General features: G+C 45.8%; 1 protein-coding gene and 1 pseudogene across 2 annotated transcripts in view; both read right to left on the reverse strand.

Annotated features, from left to right (window-relative positions):
• Window positions 1–4,682: 4,682 nt before the first annotated feature.
• LOC148834038 (uncharacterized) lies at window positions 4,683–8,068 on the reverse strand (annotated as a pseudogene).
• Window positions 8,069–10,985: 2,917 nt separating this feature from the next.
• Window positions 10,986–19,679, reverse strand: part of LOC148834039 (E3 ubiquitin-protein ligase TRIM39-like) — a 35,857-nt gene continuing 27,163 nt past the window's right edge. For both annotated transcript variants that reach the window (XM_088917569.1, XM_088917567.1), the window contains one exon: window positions 10,986–11,823. In XM_088917569.1, the coding sequence (XP_088773695.1) occupies window positions 11,186–11,823 (638 nt within the window). In that variant the 3' untranslated portion in view covers window positions 10,986–11,185. The remainder of the gene's footprint in view (window positions 11,824–19,679) is intronic.

Consider the following 19,679-nt stretch of genomic DNA (forward strand, 5'->3'; position numbering starts at 1 on the left):
CTTTTCCTTTATATTTAGGCTCAGAATTCAACTATAGATCGTATTATTATAAACTTTCTTGGAAAAATGTATTTTATGTAAGCCATGTTTGCTATTAATTCATTTAGGGCTAAAATACGTTCATTGTCTTCCAATCGAGTCGAGTTGACATTGGAAGCTTGCCACACCCGGACTGTTAAACCAACGCATTAGCACGTCAGAGCCCATTGAGGGTATTGAGCCAGTATTGGCTTTAGTATTGGCCATACAGAACATTAAAGTGCCCCTTTTCCATTCAGCGGGTGCCTGAGCCGCTGTGTCCTATCTTCTGACAGTCGCCGTTGTGAATGTCTGTAGAGTGTATCTTATTTTTAGTACTATATTTTTGTATTATATTCCCTATTAATCAAACTCTAAGAGTATGTATCGGCTTATCAGTCAGGTCTTTTTTCTCTATTTGAATTGTGGTTTACACATCGCACGACTTTAAAAGCTAGAAAGAGGTTTCGATTCACATTAGCTGGCGAGCCTTGTTAACAAAAAAAAAACAGACAATACCCAAGGAGGGGGAGGTCAAGCCAGAGAGAGAGTTTTTTACCCTCTGTCTAAAAACCCAAATAGCCCGGGGCAGAGACTCCGGGGGATCATTGCGTGGTACAGAGCGAAGCTCAATCAATTCTTATGGAATGTGTTTTCTTTCTTCTTTTTTTCAGCATGGAATAAACCTGTTACTTGATTCATATGGATGCCCGGTTCCGCCGGGGATTCAAAACATTTTTTATTTTTTTTTAATCGGGTATCAAAGGGAATAGGCAGTATAACCCTGTTCATGCACAAACTGTGGCATGTTACATTGATTTGGGTGTCTCCTCTTGCCAGAAAGCTCTAAATTGCATTTTGAGCGCGGTTTTTGACTTTTTTTAAATTGCATTTTGGGCGCGGACAGCACATACAAGGGTTAATGAACTGCGCCAAGAAATTTAAAATAGTATTCTTTAGGTGTGAGGGTAGGAGTGGACCACATCAGGCATAATCAGCAAACCAGGAAAACAAAGAACGGGACAGGTGAGATGTGTATCCAGAAAGCGAGTGATCAGAAAAAGGAAATGGTGTCTTTCCCTGGCATTAGTTCATCGGTATGGTGTAAGTTTACCCTTACTTCGTGCGACTGGAAAATAATTCGTGATCGGATCAACGAAATGCTTCGTAGAAGGAGGCGCTCTTTTCCTCTAGTCTAACAGTCTGTCCACAAACAAAAAATTCCTGTTAGACAAGAGGAATTGAAAAAAAACAATTTTGTCAATGGAAACCGGTGTGTGTGTCTCTCTCTGCTGGATGTCCCTCTCACTCTCTGCTGAATGAATAAAAGCATTTTATTAAAAACGCGTTTGCGTTTGTCTGGTATTTACTTTGGTCACTTTTAACTGTTTTTTGATCTACTGTATTGCTTTGAGATGCCACTTTTAAAGGTGATATGTAAAATAAAGTTTTTTATTATTGTTATAGAGAAACATGATCAGATTTTCCCTGGTTCAGAAAAAAAGATCTAAAGTGCTACACCTAACTTTCTTAATTCGATGTATTTAAAGCAGTGAACTACTATAGGTGTAACATAACATTCAGAAATACAATCACGTATTTGACAAATAAAAATGATTACAATCTAATCCTTCCACATTTGATCCCAAAATCCCAAGAAATATAAATCTTAATGGGTAGAAAGCTTCTGAAGTGGTTCCATAAAATCTGGTATACAGAAAAGAAAGCATTGATAAAAAAAGTCTGGATTCTCATGTATCTCATACAAGTATCTTTTAATACAGTCTTTGCTGTGCTCTTGAGGATCCTTGTGATATTTTGAGCTCTAGTTGAATGATAAGTGTCGCATTTTAAATCATTTTCGTAGTTAGAAATTATGAAACGACCTGTTAAAAGCAAGGAAGTTTTTATGCCCGTTGAAGTAAAACAAAATGCCTGACAAAGTATGGCTTGGACAGATTCCAAGTGCTTGTACAAATGTGCTAAAGAAATTATACTTTGAGTATACAGCTTGTCCAAAGTCATTCATTATTAATACTATTAGTAATATCTTCGGTAAAGGCTTTGATGCATAAATATTTCTGATAAAGGTAGGTTGTGTACTTTTGTCCAGCTGAGCAATCTTGCTTTCATAAAATATATACGCGATTCAATATTATATTCCCTTTTAATCAAATTCTAAAAGTATGCTTGTTGACTCCGGTATCTCTTTAGTTAAAGACTTCGATGCTTAAAATGTTTAGGGAGAAATGGAATACTGGTGTGTATTTTTTCTTTAAAGTACCAAGACCAGCCATATACTGTATGTTTATGTTCCAAAATTAATATCATTTATGGCCTTCACACGCGTTACAGTATGCTCCTATTCTTTTTATGCTCAGCTACTAAGATTTCCCTTCAGTGGTAAAATTCAATATCTACAATGGGCACAGCAAAGACGTTTACTGTAAGTCTTTCTACGACAGACCAACGGACCACGAGTGCCCCTGTCGGTCAACCAATCACGTACTGCGGTGCCGCGCGTCATCTTGCGTCACAATGCGCGACTCCACCTGCGTTACGTGTCTGTAACGCGCACTTTGAATGGCTGCATCTGTATGTGTGGCATATTGATGGGTATGACAAATTAAAACCTTACGGGATATGCATCAACGGGTGCATTGATGGCTTCTCGAGAAAAATGATCTGGTTAGAAGCATACAAAACCAATAATGACCCACGAATTATTGCGGGTTATTTTATAGACGCTGTCTATAACAACAACGGTCTTCCACAAAGAGTACGACTTGATCATGGAATCGAAAACACCCACGTTGCTGTAATGCAAAGGTTTCTGCGCGAAATGAATGAGGATAGCACAGAATGTGTCACTCTTGGCCCAAGCACCGGGAATCAGAGAATTGAACGCTGGTGGGCTACACTAAGAGCACAGTGCAGTCACTTTTGGATGGACCATTTTGAACAGCTGAGAGAAGATGGGCATTTTGTTGACACCTTCATCGACAAATCACTCATTCAGTTTTGCTTACAAAACACCATACAAGTAAATGTAACATACCTGTCATTACAGATTTTGATATGAATAGTAAAACATAAAATTCTACTATTTCTACTAGATCTCTTCTTTGAGTTCCATAAAGTGATTTAACAAACCTTATTTCAAAACAATTGATTTCTATTGTGTAGGAGGAGCTCAATGAAGTGCTGACTGCCTGGAATAATAACACAATAAGGCCGACCCACAACCCTCGCGCTCCCAGTGGACGACCTTCAGTGATGTATGCTGCCCCTAGTTTATATGGCGCACAGAACTATTTGCAGGCAGTTGACCAAATCAAAGTCGATATCTGTCAAGAAGACTGTTGTGTAAAGGACTACCCCCGTGATGAGGATGTCTTCCATCTTTGTGTTGAACTGATGGCTGAACACAACCTTGCAATGCCAGATGATGTGTTTGAAATCACTGACCTTTACTTAAGACTACGTGAAATGGTCCTCAATGGGCTGGACCTTGAGTAGGAATAGGAGAATAGGGGACTTTGCACTCTCTGGATAAGATAAACTGCTTACAAATGTGGGATCTAGGTATAAGGGTGTTTTGTTTTTCTCAAATGCCACAGCATTTGATGTTACACATTAAAAGTGGTAAAGATGTTACCACTTTTAATGTGTTGTCTTTAGATCTGATTTAACATTGAGTGTGAAATAGGATGAAACAAGGAACAAATGAAAGTAAATGTGCCAAAAGATGCAAACAGTGTAAACAATCTTTAATGGACTATAGATAATGTTCACACATAAAAGCAACCCAACTTTGATTTGACAATAACATTATCTAACATTATATGAAATGTTTGACAATAACATTACCTCACCTCTCTCATTTCCTTTCACCAAATGCAATGTAAATATAGTACAAATAATATTCACTAAACGCAAGGCATTTGAACTCATCTGCAATCTTGACGTTTCATAAAAATGTCAGACAAAATCCACAAATAGCCAAACTAGTCAAACACAAATAAACAAATTCAGATTCTGCAAAGTTACCGCGACCCCAAGAAACATCTAACTGAAGAGTTAATGACAAAGATTCATTCTAAATCAAGTGCTGACCAAAGTGAGCACTTAGAATTCATCTTTGCCATGAACTGTCCAGTTATTGTGCAAATAAACTCTGCTGCCATATTGTGACTAAATTACATACAACGCAAGAATTGTAACATTATTAGACACTACATGGCACCAGAGTTCATTGGCACAAAAGTGCTTGGTAGCTTAGAGAATGCACATCGCTCAAAAAAGAACTTTTATTAAACTGCATCACCAATTTTTTTTTTAAGGTGAAAAAACATCCATTAGTTTATCACTCAATATACTGCATGAACAATCAGTCTAAAAGAACTTCTTGTACCAAAATGACAAAAATAAAAGTGCAATTTAACCTGAGACTTTTTAATTTCTTCAGTGAAATTATGAACATTCTATCATAAGTACACTCAAACCTCAGTATATCTTATATGCTTATATGTGTAAAGGTACAGACTAGGTCAGATGGCCTTTACATGCATACTGTGAATAAGTATACATTACCAAAAGTTTTGAATGGTGAAAGATGCACATATTTCTAATCTGTGTAGTCTGTAGGTCGACAGACTAAAATACTAAACTATGTCCATTACCCATATATTACTTTCCAAAATTTTGTTCATTTCACACCTGAAGTCAGGATAGCTATCATAATGAATAGACACTCTCAAATAACAGCCACATGTATGTTCCATAGGTCTTCTCTCCAATCCTTGCATGTCCGTGAAGTCAACAGTTACAGTCTTGCCAAGAACGAGATCTGAGCCTGTGCAGAACCTCAGGAACAGAGACTGTTTCCTTCCATCACACTCTCGCAGGTATGTTGTAATACGCTTTGATATTTCCTTTTCCTGTGCATTCACTGTGCAGGGAAACTTCAGTGACCGTATGATTTTCCTTGCCGTTGGCTGCAAGTTTTCATACACAGTTTCCATTTCCTCAAGGGCTTTGCTGAGGGGAGCAAGTACACTTTCCCACTGTTCGATAACATAAGCAGGCTCTTGAATAAGGGTTTTGTGAGCCAGTTCTTGCAGAATTTGTTCAATGTTGTGTGCACTTGGCATTCTTCGGCAGCTGTAGTTGTCCAAGATTTCCAGTAATTCATCTTGGTCAGAACTGTTGAAGTCTCTGTGACAACATTCCAAGGTATAACGGTCAGATTCTGAGACATACTTTACTTTAGAAAATTGTCAACCAGATCACTCTTCACATATCGAAGAGCTGCCTGTTCCAAGATTACAGGAGCAAGCTTGATGGGCAAATACTTCTCTTTCTGCCAACCAAGAGAAATAATTTTACCTATACTCTGCCACTTTTTCTTGCCATAGTCATGTCGGAGAAATGGTATCTTGAAAGTGCTGCCTGTTGTACATTGTTCATAGAATTCATGCCAGAATTCAGAGAGGCCATCTCTGAGAACGCCTCCCTTATCATATCCATTCTCATACTGCCCATTTGGTAGTAGAAGCTTTACTTGAATTTCTGATTGAGTATATGAAAGGCGTTCATCAGTGAAATGTTCAATAAGCTCAGATAGTATCTGGCTGCGATGGACAACAAGGATTTTTTTGTCTGGTTCCCTGAGTTCTTGTGCCAGAGGCAAAGTATCTTCTAGACTTTGTTCTCCCATCTCAGAGAGGTCTCCATTGAAAATTGTAATGATGTTGCTGTCCTCCACATTTTCCCCAGTAAACATGGTAGAACTTTGCTGAGCTAAACTGGAATCGTCTGTGACATCTGCAGGATGAAATTGTGCCACGTCATCACTGCCTAAGTTCAAATCATTTCCAGTATTTCCAACATAGATGACATCTAATGTTTCTAATTCCAATGGTGGATCAATCAGTGAGTCTGTAGAGGGAAACTCCTGTGTGTTTTCCTGTGAGGGACCTGCAGTGTTTGATTCTTGCTGTGTCTCCACACCACCACTGTCATGTTTCTTTTTGGTTGACAGATAGAACCTCATGACAGTTAACTTTGAGGCTTCATATAGAGCTCCCACTGTACTGTCCTCATCTAAGGAAACTTCTTGGTCATTTGTCAGATCCACCTCAAACATGAAATATTTCCATGTGCATTCTTTCCATCTGGGAAAAACAAACGTATTGCCTCCGTTATGAGGTCTTTTATTTCCAGTGCTTTGAAACACTTAAGTTTTGTGTTCCACCACCCTTTTTGGTTCTCACCTGGATAAAGCCTCCTTCTCCTTCCTCATACAGCACCCAGCCCAACTCCACTTTCCTTACTTTCCTCTCTGTGGTCACCTCTTGATGAGGAGTGATATTTTCTGGATGCTTACACTTTTTTCTTTTATTCAGTTTTGACTTCAGTCTATCAAAAAGCTTTGATTTCCTACTGTTGGGCTCTTTTTCGTGTCTCCTACAATATCCCATCACTGCCAATCTGCCTCCATAAGACGGCAAATAATCCCTCATCTGTTCATCTGTCATTAACATCAGGACACTGGCATCAATCTAAAAATGAAGAGTGTATTATCAATTTTCAGTTTCAAAATACCATACTTAAAGCATCATTTTATGTGGATCAATATGCTGATACTGGTTTAAGGAAAAAGTCCATTCGGGATTGTGGAGCTACTGTATGAAGTGAAAAAATCTACAATACGTGAAAATATCAATATACTGTACAGTACTGTGCAGAAGTCAGAGACCACCCTTGCATTTATTTAATTTCCAGTTCAAACAGCCATTCAGTGCAAATTATTTAGTTTTTGGTGTCAGAAAATAATGCAAGAAACATATATTTGACAGAAGAGTACACTAAATATAATATCAAATCTATCAGTATTTAATTTGCCCACTCTTTACTTTTGTGCACCCTCTGGCACTTTAAGTCTTCCATCCGTCCAATCAAACAAGTTACAGCTGTGTCCTCCCAACACAAGTTGATCCCAAAACTGTCACGGACATTAGAACACTTTCCATTAAAAGTGACACTGACATTCAAACAACTACCCAAACACACCACAGCTGCCTTGCACATGTCTTTGTCATGTGCATCTGAAATGGCAAGAGGCGATATTTCTGATGAGATTAGCTGTAAAGATAGTTCACTTGCATTAGGAAAATATAGGCCAAAGGAAAATAAGTGAAAAACAAGTTTCCAAAACTGGAGATAAAAATTACTACAATATATAGAGAAAATGGGACTCCTAACAATCGTGCAAGGCCTGGTAGACCACTGAGAGCATCACCATCACATAGACAGAAGTGAACGTTTTGATCACTCTTGCGTCAGATCTGAAAAAAATCCACAAGTGTTTCTGTCAATACTTCCATTGTAAGAAGACAACACAATGCTATGGGTCTGAAGGGATGTGTAGCTGTCAAAAAGTCACTATTTGAAAAGGAAATAGACAAAAGAGAAGAAAATTTGGCCTAAAACACCAAAACTGGACACTTGAGATAAGTAAGGTTTTATGGACGATGAGTTACAGAGTGGATTTGGATTTGAACCAGCAGAAGCAGAAAATACAACCAACTTCTAAGACTGAACTTTGGAGGTGTTTACAGGAAGCATGAAAAAATATCCCAGTGGATTTATTTGAAAAACTCAAAGAAAGTCTCCTGTAAATAATGGAAGCTGTAATAAAGGCAAAGGGTGGACACACTAAACAATGAAAGATTTGACATGATATTTAGTTGTGGATGCTTTTGTGTAATTTTGTGTTAAATATATGTTTCCTGGAATAATTCCTGACATTGAAAAATAAATCAATTGCACTTAATGACCGTTTTGATGGGAAATTAAATAAGCGAAAGGGTGGTCTCTGACTTTTCACAGTACTGAAAGTGCTGTCAATATCTACAGTAGGTCAGTGGGAGTTAGTTATAATAGACATGAACACACTCATTCTGTTAACTACCTTTTCTTCCTTCATTTTTCCGATAGTGGACTCTGGAATGTCCCTCTCCCTGAGGAAATCGATAAGATCCTCCATCCTGCGATTGTGGCCTAGGAAGCCCACATGGGACAGTGGTGCAGCATTGAGTAGTTAGCAGAGTGGAATTACCTAGCCTCCTGTTTGCCCAGACTCCAACAGTATGCATTGTAGTACATTTAGAAGTAGTCCAGGACAGGCAACGATGACCAACACTCGCCACACATTTGCATTCACAGGGTGCACATACAGCAGGTCACACCCCAAGGGTATGTGAATGACAAATGTAGAGTAGGCTTTTCAATTTAATCTGACTTGTCACACCCAGTATGCACACACAGGCAGCACCTCACTCAACTAATCACTGTCTATAGAACACCCGGTTAGCCTGAGCTCAAAGATACAGATTTGAAACAGTCTAAACTCTGCAGAAAGTTATAGCTCCTGAAAGAGGGTTGGTCAATACTAACCTAGTGACTAGTTTTAACCTACTCTACCTTGTAATCATCTTAAGAGCAGCTAACTTATCAAAAAGTTACAGAAAGCTGAATCAAACCACAGCTGATAAAACATGTTCTGTAAACCAAAAATTGATATAACTAAGTTTTGGAATTGTTATTAAACACACACGAATGTCTTCATTATGATAACGGCTGTTTTGTGCGTGTCACTTGGTAATTTACAGCCTTAGGAAGCCGAAAGGACCGGATGGAGGGTTTGTAAAAATGAGACCGTTGTGCCTATCAAAGTCCGGCTCGGGAGACACACGGGCCGCTCCCATGGCAAGACGTTTGCGACAGTTTAATGTCGCCTGATCATGTTTAGTCAACATAAACATGCTTGTGATCCTGGTATGTTTCTGAGAGATATGCAATCACAGAATTGTATCTGAGCAATTAGACGGAGAGATACTGGGGTTTGGCCAAGTACATTATTGGAAGGATATTGAAAATAAATAAGCATATCAAATCTCTTAACGTACAAAGGGGGAGAGTAAACCAAAATAATAAAAGACGTTCCCTTTAATGTGTGTCTGTATTGTTACGGGTTTCATTAATTGTATCGAAGCAAATTTATGTTTTGATCGTGAATAGGCGACCCCAGATTGACTCGCGTAGAAGCTCATAGCACCATCCTCGCTCATATGGGTCCACAGCTATGTGACTGTGCTGAAACAGCTGCTGGTAAAGTGTTTGCAGGAGCTGCCTTGTACAAACGGACGAAACCCCCACAAGAGTACAGGCCTACTGTTAGTTTTGCCTCATTAATTAGGTCGCACTTGGAAAGGTTAAATCGATCAACCAAAACCATCCAAGTAGCTCTTGCATATGTTTTTTTTTACTTAGCTACGTTAGTCTATGTACAGTTTACGCAGACGGTATTTAAGTCTGTGAATTGTATGAAGGCATCAGTAGAATGTGGCGCTGTACCTGGACTGGATTGTGAACAGTGGATTTCCTATGCCAGATGAGCAACCTACTGTACTTTCATTGCTGGCGCCAGAAGTGACGTCAAAACTGTGAGACTTGAAGTCGCAATTCTGAGTTGCTAAATCGCATTTCTGAGATACTAAGTCGCAATTCTGAGATACCATAGAGCGTTTTTTTTTACTCCCTGGCAGAAACGGGCTTCCATAGGTATGCAGAGCCAGGGAGACAGCATCATCCACTGATCTGTTGTTCTGGTAGGCGAACTGCAAGGGGTCCAGGGACTCTGCGATGGAGGAGTTGATGTGTGACAACACCAGCTTCTCCGGGCATTTCATCACCACAGATGTTAATGGTGGTGATGAAACACCACCAACATTGTTTTTACCACATTGTAGTCATAGAGACATTTTAGTCAAGCAGTTTAATTTATTTGTATAATAAGATGTATTTCTAAGAGAATAACTGAACAGCTCGAAGTTCGATACTCATTTTGTCAACAGTGTTTTCCCGCGGTACAGCGCTGCGTCACGAAGCGAACAAAGTGAAATATTTCAGATGCGGTCGGAGAGGGCGGTACTGAGAGTCCTGAACTGGACGTTTCTCAGCTTGTTCTGAGAGTCTGGACACGGCTAGGATTAAAACAAAAGTTGAACAAGTAACGAATTGTAGTGCGATTTGTTCCAATACAGAGGAACTAAAATAAGCGAAATGAAATATATTTATATACTGTACATGCCAAAGTTTCACAAAGAATCCCTCAGATAATGATGTTGAATACACAAACTGCCGAAGCAGTGCAGTAATCTCCCGGTGCAGTCTCTCGTGTTTCAGGTTAGTTTATATATATTAAACACAGCTGAACACAACAGCAGGAATGAGTTTAACTTCACTTTTTACTTGAACAGCAGGTCTGTCGCCATCTTCTAACTCCCCTGCTCTAGGGAGTGTCTCACAATTACCACACTAACCAGCGCACAAGGGAGTGTGTCAAAACTACCTCTCATGACACAGTCCCTCTGTGGACAGAGAATCGTCCATATGAAATGTCCAAACGGCAGGACAGAACACAAGACTGACACGGAGCCCAAGTTTCTGTCTGTGAAGAAAAAAACTCGCCGCTACCAACAAACTTTTGGGCTTCATATGAAGGAAAGCAGAGCTTTCACTGGCCCATTACCAAACTTCATTGGGAACTAAAATAAAGAAAAGACTAGAAAGAAGCGTCCACTTTTCCCTGGATCACGATCAGAGATCAAATAAAACGTCTCTCACAAACCACCACAGTAATAATAAACCCCAAACGAACATAAAATACCGAATATAGTCATGTATCCCTGTATTAAAGGGAGCCGGGTATTAGACTGGCTGGAGCTGCTCACAGACACAGCGCTGGTGATAAACTACAACTCCCATAACCACCCTGAGCCACTTCCTGTCTGCGTCACAGTCCCTGTTCCTCCTGGCTGTGGTGACGTCAGCGGGTCCCTCCCCGTTCTGGCAGCTTCACGGTCACCGGCGCGCGCAGGAGAGACTCACACGGGATTTCATTTTTAAAAGTTTATTTTCTTAAAAATTAGAAAAAAAACACAGCAGGGTTTCCAGAGATATTTACAAGTCAGGAGTACAGCAGGCTGGTGGCGAGGTATATCTCCCTCTCTCGTACATGTTATTTTCCCGTGTTTAATTTAAAAAAAATTAATATAACGCATTTAAACACGACACAACATCATCATTTCTACAATTACTACTATATTTCTGACCTCACCTCACTACCCGTCAGTAAACCCGTCTCCCAGTGTGAGCAGTGGACAGAGAGCTGGGAGAGAGTCAGCCTGTGTTCATGAGTCAGTGACGGGTTTAATCTCCACACTGACAGCAGGCAGCAGCTCAAGGGCTTTATCTGAATCCCAGGTATAGAAGACAGGATAGATCTTCTCCCCCTGAGGGAAGACCATGTCAGTGAAAGTGTAGACATGAGCCCTGGACTCCACTGTGTAAAAGGAGACCTTCCTCTCCTCAATATCCACACACACCCCAGCTTCCTGGGCTGCAGACTGAGGGGGAGATGAGTCACAGGGTCAGTGAGAGCAGAGAAATCAGACCAGTAAGATCTCAGACACCAGTAACCCCGCTGGGGAGAGAAGCTGATCCCCTCTTTCCTCTCTGCAGACTCTCTGGTCACTCCTATTCTCCAGTATCGATTCACCTTCACCTCCCAGTAGTGTCTCCCTGAGGTGAAGGCCTCCCTGCTCACAACACAAGGACAGTAATCAAATCTGTGAGGATTGTCAGAGACACTCGTCCTCTGTCCCCATCTCACTCTCTTCCCATCCTCAGACAGGCTGAGCTCACAGTGAGCTGTATCAGGGTCCAGAGTCACAGCAGCTGGGGAATAAAACACAAACATCACAACAGGCTCCTGCCGATCACAGTCCAACTCAACTCCATCAGACTGTGAAATGTCTTTGTCCCCAAACACACCGAGAGAGAAACACCAGTCAGTTACTAATGACTGCTCTTCCCTTCCAGAGAAACGACATCTTCTTCACTGTTTCACTAGTGTTACACATGGGAGTGATCCCAATATCCTCTAAATACAAACATTAAACACTTGTTTTCACAGCGATGAAACTTTATGTTTTTAAACGACATTATTAATAAACACAGGACCGACCGGACTGCAGGAGAAACTACAGCCCGACCACTCGCTTTCAAACACTTCACAACCCACCACAGCGACCTGTATACTGTAAGAAACTGGACAGCCTGTCTGTTAAACCGGTTTATTTCAAATCCCAGTTCAGCAGCTCGTTCATCTTCTCTGAGACCATTTTCCTGACGACGCAGAATAAAAAAGTGCTGAATTCAAAGACTGCATAATGCTCGTTTTTACAGAAAAAAATATAATGGAAAAAGCAAAACCTTGCTGAGATATAAGAAAGCCTTCCCACTTACTTTGAAAATGCGAAGAAATATCCAAAGTGTTCAATTTAAAGCAGAAATAACACATCCAGAAACGCTCGGGTGACCCCGTTTCGATCAGAGGATGATGCCCTGTGCCCTCCTGGTCCGGCGCTAAGGGGGAAAGCGAGCATAGTCCCCCCCCGACGTGCTCCCCGCGGTCCTCCGGCAGGGGCTCGTCTTCCAGACGCTTCCTGGCTGTGTCCGACAGGGGAGAGCTCTCCTCTCCGGAATTTTTGCTGAAGAGGCTGCTTGGGGATTGGCCCGCCCGTGAACAGAGAGAGACAGGAAGACACACGGTGTCGTGTTCACAGGCGAAGGGGGTTTGAGGGAACGCTCCTGCTGACTGCCATTTTGGCCCACGCACGCACGCACGCACGCACGCACGCAAGGGACGGGTTAGAGTGGTACACACACACAGGGTTAGAGAGAGAGGGGGGTACGGAGAGAGAGACCGTCATGCTTTCAGATGAAATGACACCTGCTTGTTTCGATCCGTCTTTATTTCCAGAGCGATGGTGTTTTAAACTGATCGATGCTCACCAGCACGCAGTGGGGCTTGTCATGCAAGACCATGACGAATTCGCCATCCACGCCTTTGAAAGGCACGCAACGCAGAAGCGGCGCCTAGACGTCGCCTATGAACTGGTGTTCTATGATTTCTGTGTATAGACGCGCCTGGTGATAAACCCGCCCGTCATATTGACAGGATGGGGCGATTTTACACTTCCGCCACCTGATCTGAGACCCAGCACCCTCGCCAGAGGGTCATGCTTGTACATTAGAAACCGGGTATCCCTCCCAACAACCCCCACAGCCCGGCTCATGGGGTGGTCTTTTCCAGAGCCCGGGAGGGGACCATCGGTAGGAAAAAAAAGTTAAATATTGAGGGAACAATTTACACTGCGTGCGCACGAAAAGGCTAAATCGTTCCCTTGTTTTCTCTCAAAATAACGTTTTCTGACTCTGCCCTTCGCAAGGACAGGTGCGGCACTAGCAGTGAAAGAGAGCTGCAGTCCTCACTAGGAAGTTCAAGAGTACAGGAGCTACAGTGCCCTAATAACTCCCCCCCAAACCAGAATAAAACTTCATCAGTTCATCTCTCTCCATTATCCCAATCTACAGCAGTGTCAGACAGTTCGGCTTTATTGCACTGATACAAAGACACAGTAACGCGTTTGATAGTGTTTGATAGCGTTGTTGTTAGGAGCCGGGGATCATGCTGGCCTGTTAGACACTTTCTGTGTGCGTGCGACTTCAGTCACACAAAGAAAACGAAGAGGAAGAGGAAACGTTATTTCGTGCACCTGAATTGTAAATCGTTCCCTCGATATCACTTCCGCCCCCCCCACCGATGGCCCCTCCCCGGGCTCCATCGTGTCTAAAACCTACGCCAGTGAGCTTGGTTTTGTCCACAGTGCGCTTCGTTTCAAGCGTGAGCTGCTCGATGCCGCTGGCGTACCCTTGGGGGGGGGCGGTGCCGGTCCCTGCAGCCTCTGGCCTCTTCGCCGACGCGCAGAAGACTCTTCGTCTCGGTCTACCGTGTGTAGGGTGTGCGGGTAGTGTAGTTCTCCCAGGCCCACTGCCCAGCTCCCGTCCAGGCCAGTCGCCCTTCCTGAATACCCCGAGAAGCACGCGCTGGTGTTCTTTGGAAACATCTTTGAGGATGAATCACCCGCCAGCGTAACACAGAAGCCGTTGCGGTTCATTGTGTTGTTTTCATCAGCTCTATATCTCTTTCACCTCGGAAGCCTTTACCCAGCTATCGAATTTATCGCCCCAGCCGCGCCGCTTTACCAAAAGCTGTTTGTTTTCACCACGCCCCCTGGAGGCTAGAATCTTCTGGATGTGGTCTGTCATGCTCGTAAGCCCCTCCTCTTAAGGAGGCTCCAGCCCTTCCTAGTTTAGTGTTGATCTCCTGCACCTGCCTCCGGTTCCTGCCCCCCGTGCTATACAAGCCAGGCGTTCCTACCAATCTGGGCTCAGCTGTGGAAGATGGACACCCGGAAGTCCAGGAGTGACTCAGCGGCACAGGCTTCATCACGGTGTCCTGATCTTCTGGGTCCGGGATGAGGGAGTGTCTGGCCCCGTGACCCCCCTTTTATTCCCCCGACCCTCCTCCAGATCCCGCTCCGGCTTGTAACTCTGTTCGTCTGTCAGGATGGATCACCCGGTCTTGGACTATTGCTACACTCATGGATTCACCTCGGACTCCCTTGGACAGCTTGCCTCGGACACACCTCCCCCGAACACCAGCGCACCGTGGACACGCCCCTGTTTCCCTCCAGCCCCCTGCCTGCCTCTTTCCCTGTTTTCCTCACTCCTCCCCGGATTGTGCCATCTGCCCAGGGTCCGGAAAGAGACGCGCTCGGCCAGCCGGTTTCCCTGCTGTAGCTCTTCTGCGTCAAAGGGGCCCTGCGTGTCGTCAGCGGCGTGGCCCTGCAGTTTGTAAGAGGGTCTCGGAGCTGGGGGACACACCTCCCCCGAACACCCCTGTTTCCCTCCAGCCCCGGCTGTGGAGCATCTTCAGGTGTGAGAGAGACAGGGCGGTCAGCAAAGGTAATGGTCTTTTTATCTGTGCTGCCTGCAGTTTGACTTTGAGGACAACATGAAGGAAGTTAAGGAATTTCTTCAGGCAGCAGCTCCTCTTCCTTTCATCAGCTGAGAACTGCACACCTGAAGGAGGCGCAGGGCCTGAGCCACAGAGCCATATAATAACATAGCGCCTTTGGGGTTCAGGGGGGTCTGCGCCCTCGCCACCACCACCACTAACGGTCTTTTTCTTAACTTTCTGCATAAACGGTAACAGAAGAAATACAATCCAAACCAGAGAACATCTAACATCTCGAGATAAAAAGAACGGGTACACATGACGAAATCACTTCAGAATGATCTAGACGAGTTCAAACGAAATTAAATAGAGATGACGTCCGCACCGCTTCATCGTGTGACGCTCAGGGCTGCTGCAGTAGAGCCGGAGAGCGATAACTTTGAGAGAATGAGGTTGGCGGCGGCGGCGGCGGCGATGCGACCGTATAATCTATCATTTCAGAGCAGCAGAGCACTAGGCACAAGCACTCGTGTTGTTCATCTTGACAGAATATTCCATTCATTTCAAGGTGTTTTTATATAGTGCCTTTCACAACGAAGTTGCCCCCAGGTGCTTAACATAGCAAGTGACCCTCAAGTTGTGAATACAGAACAGAAAAGACCAGGAGACAACGGAGGAGAGGAACCACAAACCCCTCAGTAAGGAGAGAAAAAATCCTCTGAGGGTCCAAGGTCAACTGGCTGCCCAACCCCTTTGGGCATGCTAACATTATAGAATTAAAAAAGAAATAAATGAATGAGGGTATTAATCCATCCATCATGTCTTCTGTGTGTCAGTACTCCATGCAGATCTCTGTGGACCAGTAAATCCTCCTAAACGATAGCTATATCCACGATGTCCCTCTTGGATCCATGGCAGTGATGCAGCATCCAGCTCAGATGGTGCCCAGCCTGGGTGCCATCCAGACGTGGGGAGGAGAATAGGATAGTCTGGTCAGAACAGATGTATCTGCCTGGTGGGCCAACACAGAGACACACAATGGCCTGTACAGCAGCACCAGCAGCCATGGCTGCAGCAGGCTATAATGTAAGGTGTGAGGAGGCGAGGCTGCAGTCATGGGTCTTCAGTCTGGATCTGAGGACAGATTGACTCGTAGGTACAGGCTATGATGTCAGCTGTGAGTAGACTAGGCTGCAGTAGTAGGTCTTCAGTCTGGATCTGAGGACAGATCGACTCGCGGGTACAGGCTATGATGTCAGCTGTGAGTAGACTAGGCTGCAGTAGTAGGTCTTCAGTCTGGATCTGAGGACAGATTGACCCGCAGGTACAGGCTATGATGACAGCTGTGAGTAGACTAGGCTGCAGTCATGGGTCTTCAGTCTGGATCTGAGGACAGATTGACCCGCAGGTACAGGCTATGATGTCAGCTGTGAGTAGACTATGCTGCAGTCATGGGTCTTCAGTCTGGATCTGAGGACAGATTGACCCGCAGGTACAGGCGATGGACGCTACGCATGGGGCCGCCCGGAGATCATCCGACGAGCTGTCGCCGAGCGATTTCGTTCAGCTGCGTTTGTCTTCCGGCCGGTTTAATAACCCGCTGTTCTCGCCCAGACGGCGACCCGGGGAATTGAAACGCTGCCGATACTTCCAGCCACACCCCGGCCCTCTCACAGAGCCGCACAGGGGTCCTCACAGACGACACCCCCCGACGGGCAGGCACAGCAGCGGAAGAGGCAGAAGCCCGAGTCCAGCGAGACCGCGTCTCAGAGCGCGTCTCCCCCACCACACCCCCGGCCCGCCTGGTCCTCCAGCACGGTTCCCCCTCCCTCCCCGCTCAGCGCCGGTCCTCGGTGTGAGCCGCTCTGTCGCGCTACGCCTAGTTCCTCGTCCCAGCGGCCGTGGGAGGGGTGAATCGCGCAGGCGGCCGAGATAGATAGATAGAGGAGACTTTATTGATCCCGTGGGGACATTGATGTGTTACAGCAGGCCAGCCAAAGACAAGCAAAAACAGACATTGGAATAGTTATAAAACAAAAGACAACAAAATAAATAACAATGAATAAATACACAGGTGTGTGCAAAATGTGCTGATCATAGTCGCTGTAAAAACAATCAAATATGTGCAAAATGTGCATAGGTTTATACAGACTGAGTGTCCAAAAAGTCCAATGGAGCACCATGCTGTCCATAGACGAGCAGATGAAGGGCTGACAGTCCTCGCCCAGGGCAGCGTTCTACACCCTGACAGCCGCCGGGAGGAGAGACCTGCGGAAACGTTCCCTTGAGCACCGCAGCTGGAGCAGTCTGGTGCTGAAGGTGCTCCGCTGCCCAGTAACAGTCCCATGAAGCGGAGGAGAGGCGTCGTTCATGATGGCTGTGAGCTTGGTCAGCATTCTCCTCTCGGCCACCAGCTCCATGAGTACATACGAGCACAGCCAGCAGGGCTACCGTGCTGCCGAGGAGGGGGGGAAAACCCTTTTTGGTTTAGGATAAGGATGGACTGCGCTCTGCAACGTGATTGAGGTTTTTGTTGTGACTTGTTATTTTTGTGTATTAATAAAAAAAATGCCTTATTCCTCTCTGCTGCTTTGTGGTTACGGACTCTTGGTTCTCTCCTTCGACCACGGCTTCAGGATCGGGGCTTGGCTTCGGTGCCTCTCTCCCTGGTTTGGGGGGTCACTGGCTTCCCCTGCGGACGTGGGCTTGTTTGGCGGTGCAGATTTCCTGCAGGGTCACTCCTTCGGCTCCCGCGAGTGGGTTCGTTGGCCCGATCTCTGATGGGCGGTCCGGAACGGTGACGGCAGGAGGTCTCGATCCCTGTTGTACAGGAGGGTCACTGAGTGGGGGGAAAGCGCACCTTGTCGACAGTCCTCTGTGTTTCGCCAGGTCGTGTGCGCGGCCTGGTGGACACTGGCTGTGGCGACAGGGGGCTGAGCCGACACGCAGCGAGTCGGGTCTCTCAGAGGATCGGGAGACGAGCTTGTCAGACGCTGCAGCTTTTTTCTTTAACAAAAAGCCCTCAGAGGCGCTCGTTCAAATTCTGTGCCGTGAAGTGGGGCGAGGGGAAATATTTCACGCCGGGTCCCCCGCCGTCAGAATCTAAACCGCTGTTTGTTCTACTGCGGGAAGGTCATGGCTCATCTTTTTAAACAGTCGAGCTGTTGTCATCGATCCGCGGATCTTCGCAGTCACGGCCACGCCGCGGATCGCCACGACAGCGCCGCGCGCGCCGGCGTTAAAGCCCGTCAAACGTGTTTCGGTCCTGCGTGTTGCGACACGGAGGCGGACGTCCGGAGGTGGACAGCTTGCCTCGGACACACCTCCCCCGAACACCAGCGCACCGTGGACACGCCCCTGTTTCCCTCCAGCCCCCTGCCTGCCTCTTTCCCTGTTTTCCTCACTCCTCCCCGGATTGTGCCGTCTGCCCAGGGTCCGGAAAGAGACGCGCTCGGCCAGCCGGTTTCCCTGCTGTAGCTCTTCTGCGTCAAAGGGGCCCTGCGTGTCGTCAGCGGCGTGGCCCTGCAGTTTGTAAGAGGGTCTCGGAGCCGGGGGTCCACTCTTGGACCTTGATTCTGGACACCCACACCTGGTCACCCACATTGGAGTGAAAACTTGGGACGGTTTTAATAATCATAATTCCTCACACTTACATAGCGCTTTTCTGGACACTCCACTCAAAGCACTTCACAGGTAATGGGGATCCCCTCCACCCCCACCAGTGTGCAGCCCCACCTGGATGATGCGACGGCAGCCATAGTGCGCCAGAACGCTCCCCACACACCAGCTCTCAGTGGTGAGGAGAGCAGAGTGATGAGGCCAGTTCAGAGATCACCCTAGACTGTTCTCCAGCCCTTAAGGGAGTCGTCTGGTGGGACGGAGGCCGGAGATCGCTCACTAGCCGTGTGGGAGAACTGGGGTTAGAAGAGCAACAGGAAGAGGCAGCCAGGGAAGTCGGAACCCCCTCCCCTGAGGCCCAGGAGCAACTGGAGGTCCCCGAAACTCCTGGAGAAAGGGAAGAAAAAAGCCTTCCCGAAGCGGTGGCGGAGAGTATCCTCGAGGAAGACGAGGATTACTTTGAAGCCGCCCTGGAGCCGGGACTGATGGTAGGGCTGGACCTGTCCAGCATGTTTACTTTTCAGTCCCCAGCGAGACCTGGAGGGAGCCCAGCATATTCCCCCCAGGACCCGAACGAGAGGAGTTACATCTAGGCTAAACAGTGCCCAGATGTAGACTCCCAAGTTTTCCACTGTAAGTACAAAGAGAGGAGGTTTAACTTTCACTTGTTCAATCATGACTGTGAAACTTACCTTTCTAACAACTAACGTGAGAGGGCTGAGAGACCCGGTGAAAAGACGGGGAGTCTTTCATGATCTGGCCTCAAAGTCTTTCTCAGTTTGTTTCTTACAGGAGGTCCACCTGAAGGATGAAGGCGACAAGCTGACATTCACCAGGGAATGGACGAAGGGAGGATCATGCTGGAGCGTAGGAGGGGTCCACTCTTCCGGAGTGGGAATCCTCCTCGGAAACACAGAGATGACGCTGGTTTCCTCCTTCTCGGTGGTGCAGGGCTGGATCCTGGTCGCAGACATCAACTGGAGGGGGCAGAAGTTGAGAGGAATTAACGTCTATGCTCCGACGGAACCCTCTACCTGGAAGGAAGTGTTTGCTGACCTGGCCAGCTGCTGCGCCACCAACAGACAGGTGGTGCTCGGCGGGGACTTCAACG

This window comes from Atractosteus spatula, chromosome 5 (assembly GCF_055471065.1).
Source record: "Atractosteus spatula isolate fAtrSpa1 chromosome 5, fAtrSpa1.hap1, whole genome shotgun sequence".
NCBI lineage: Eukaryota > Metazoa > Chordata > Actinopteri > Semionotiformes > Lepisosteidae > Atractosteus > Atractosteus spatula.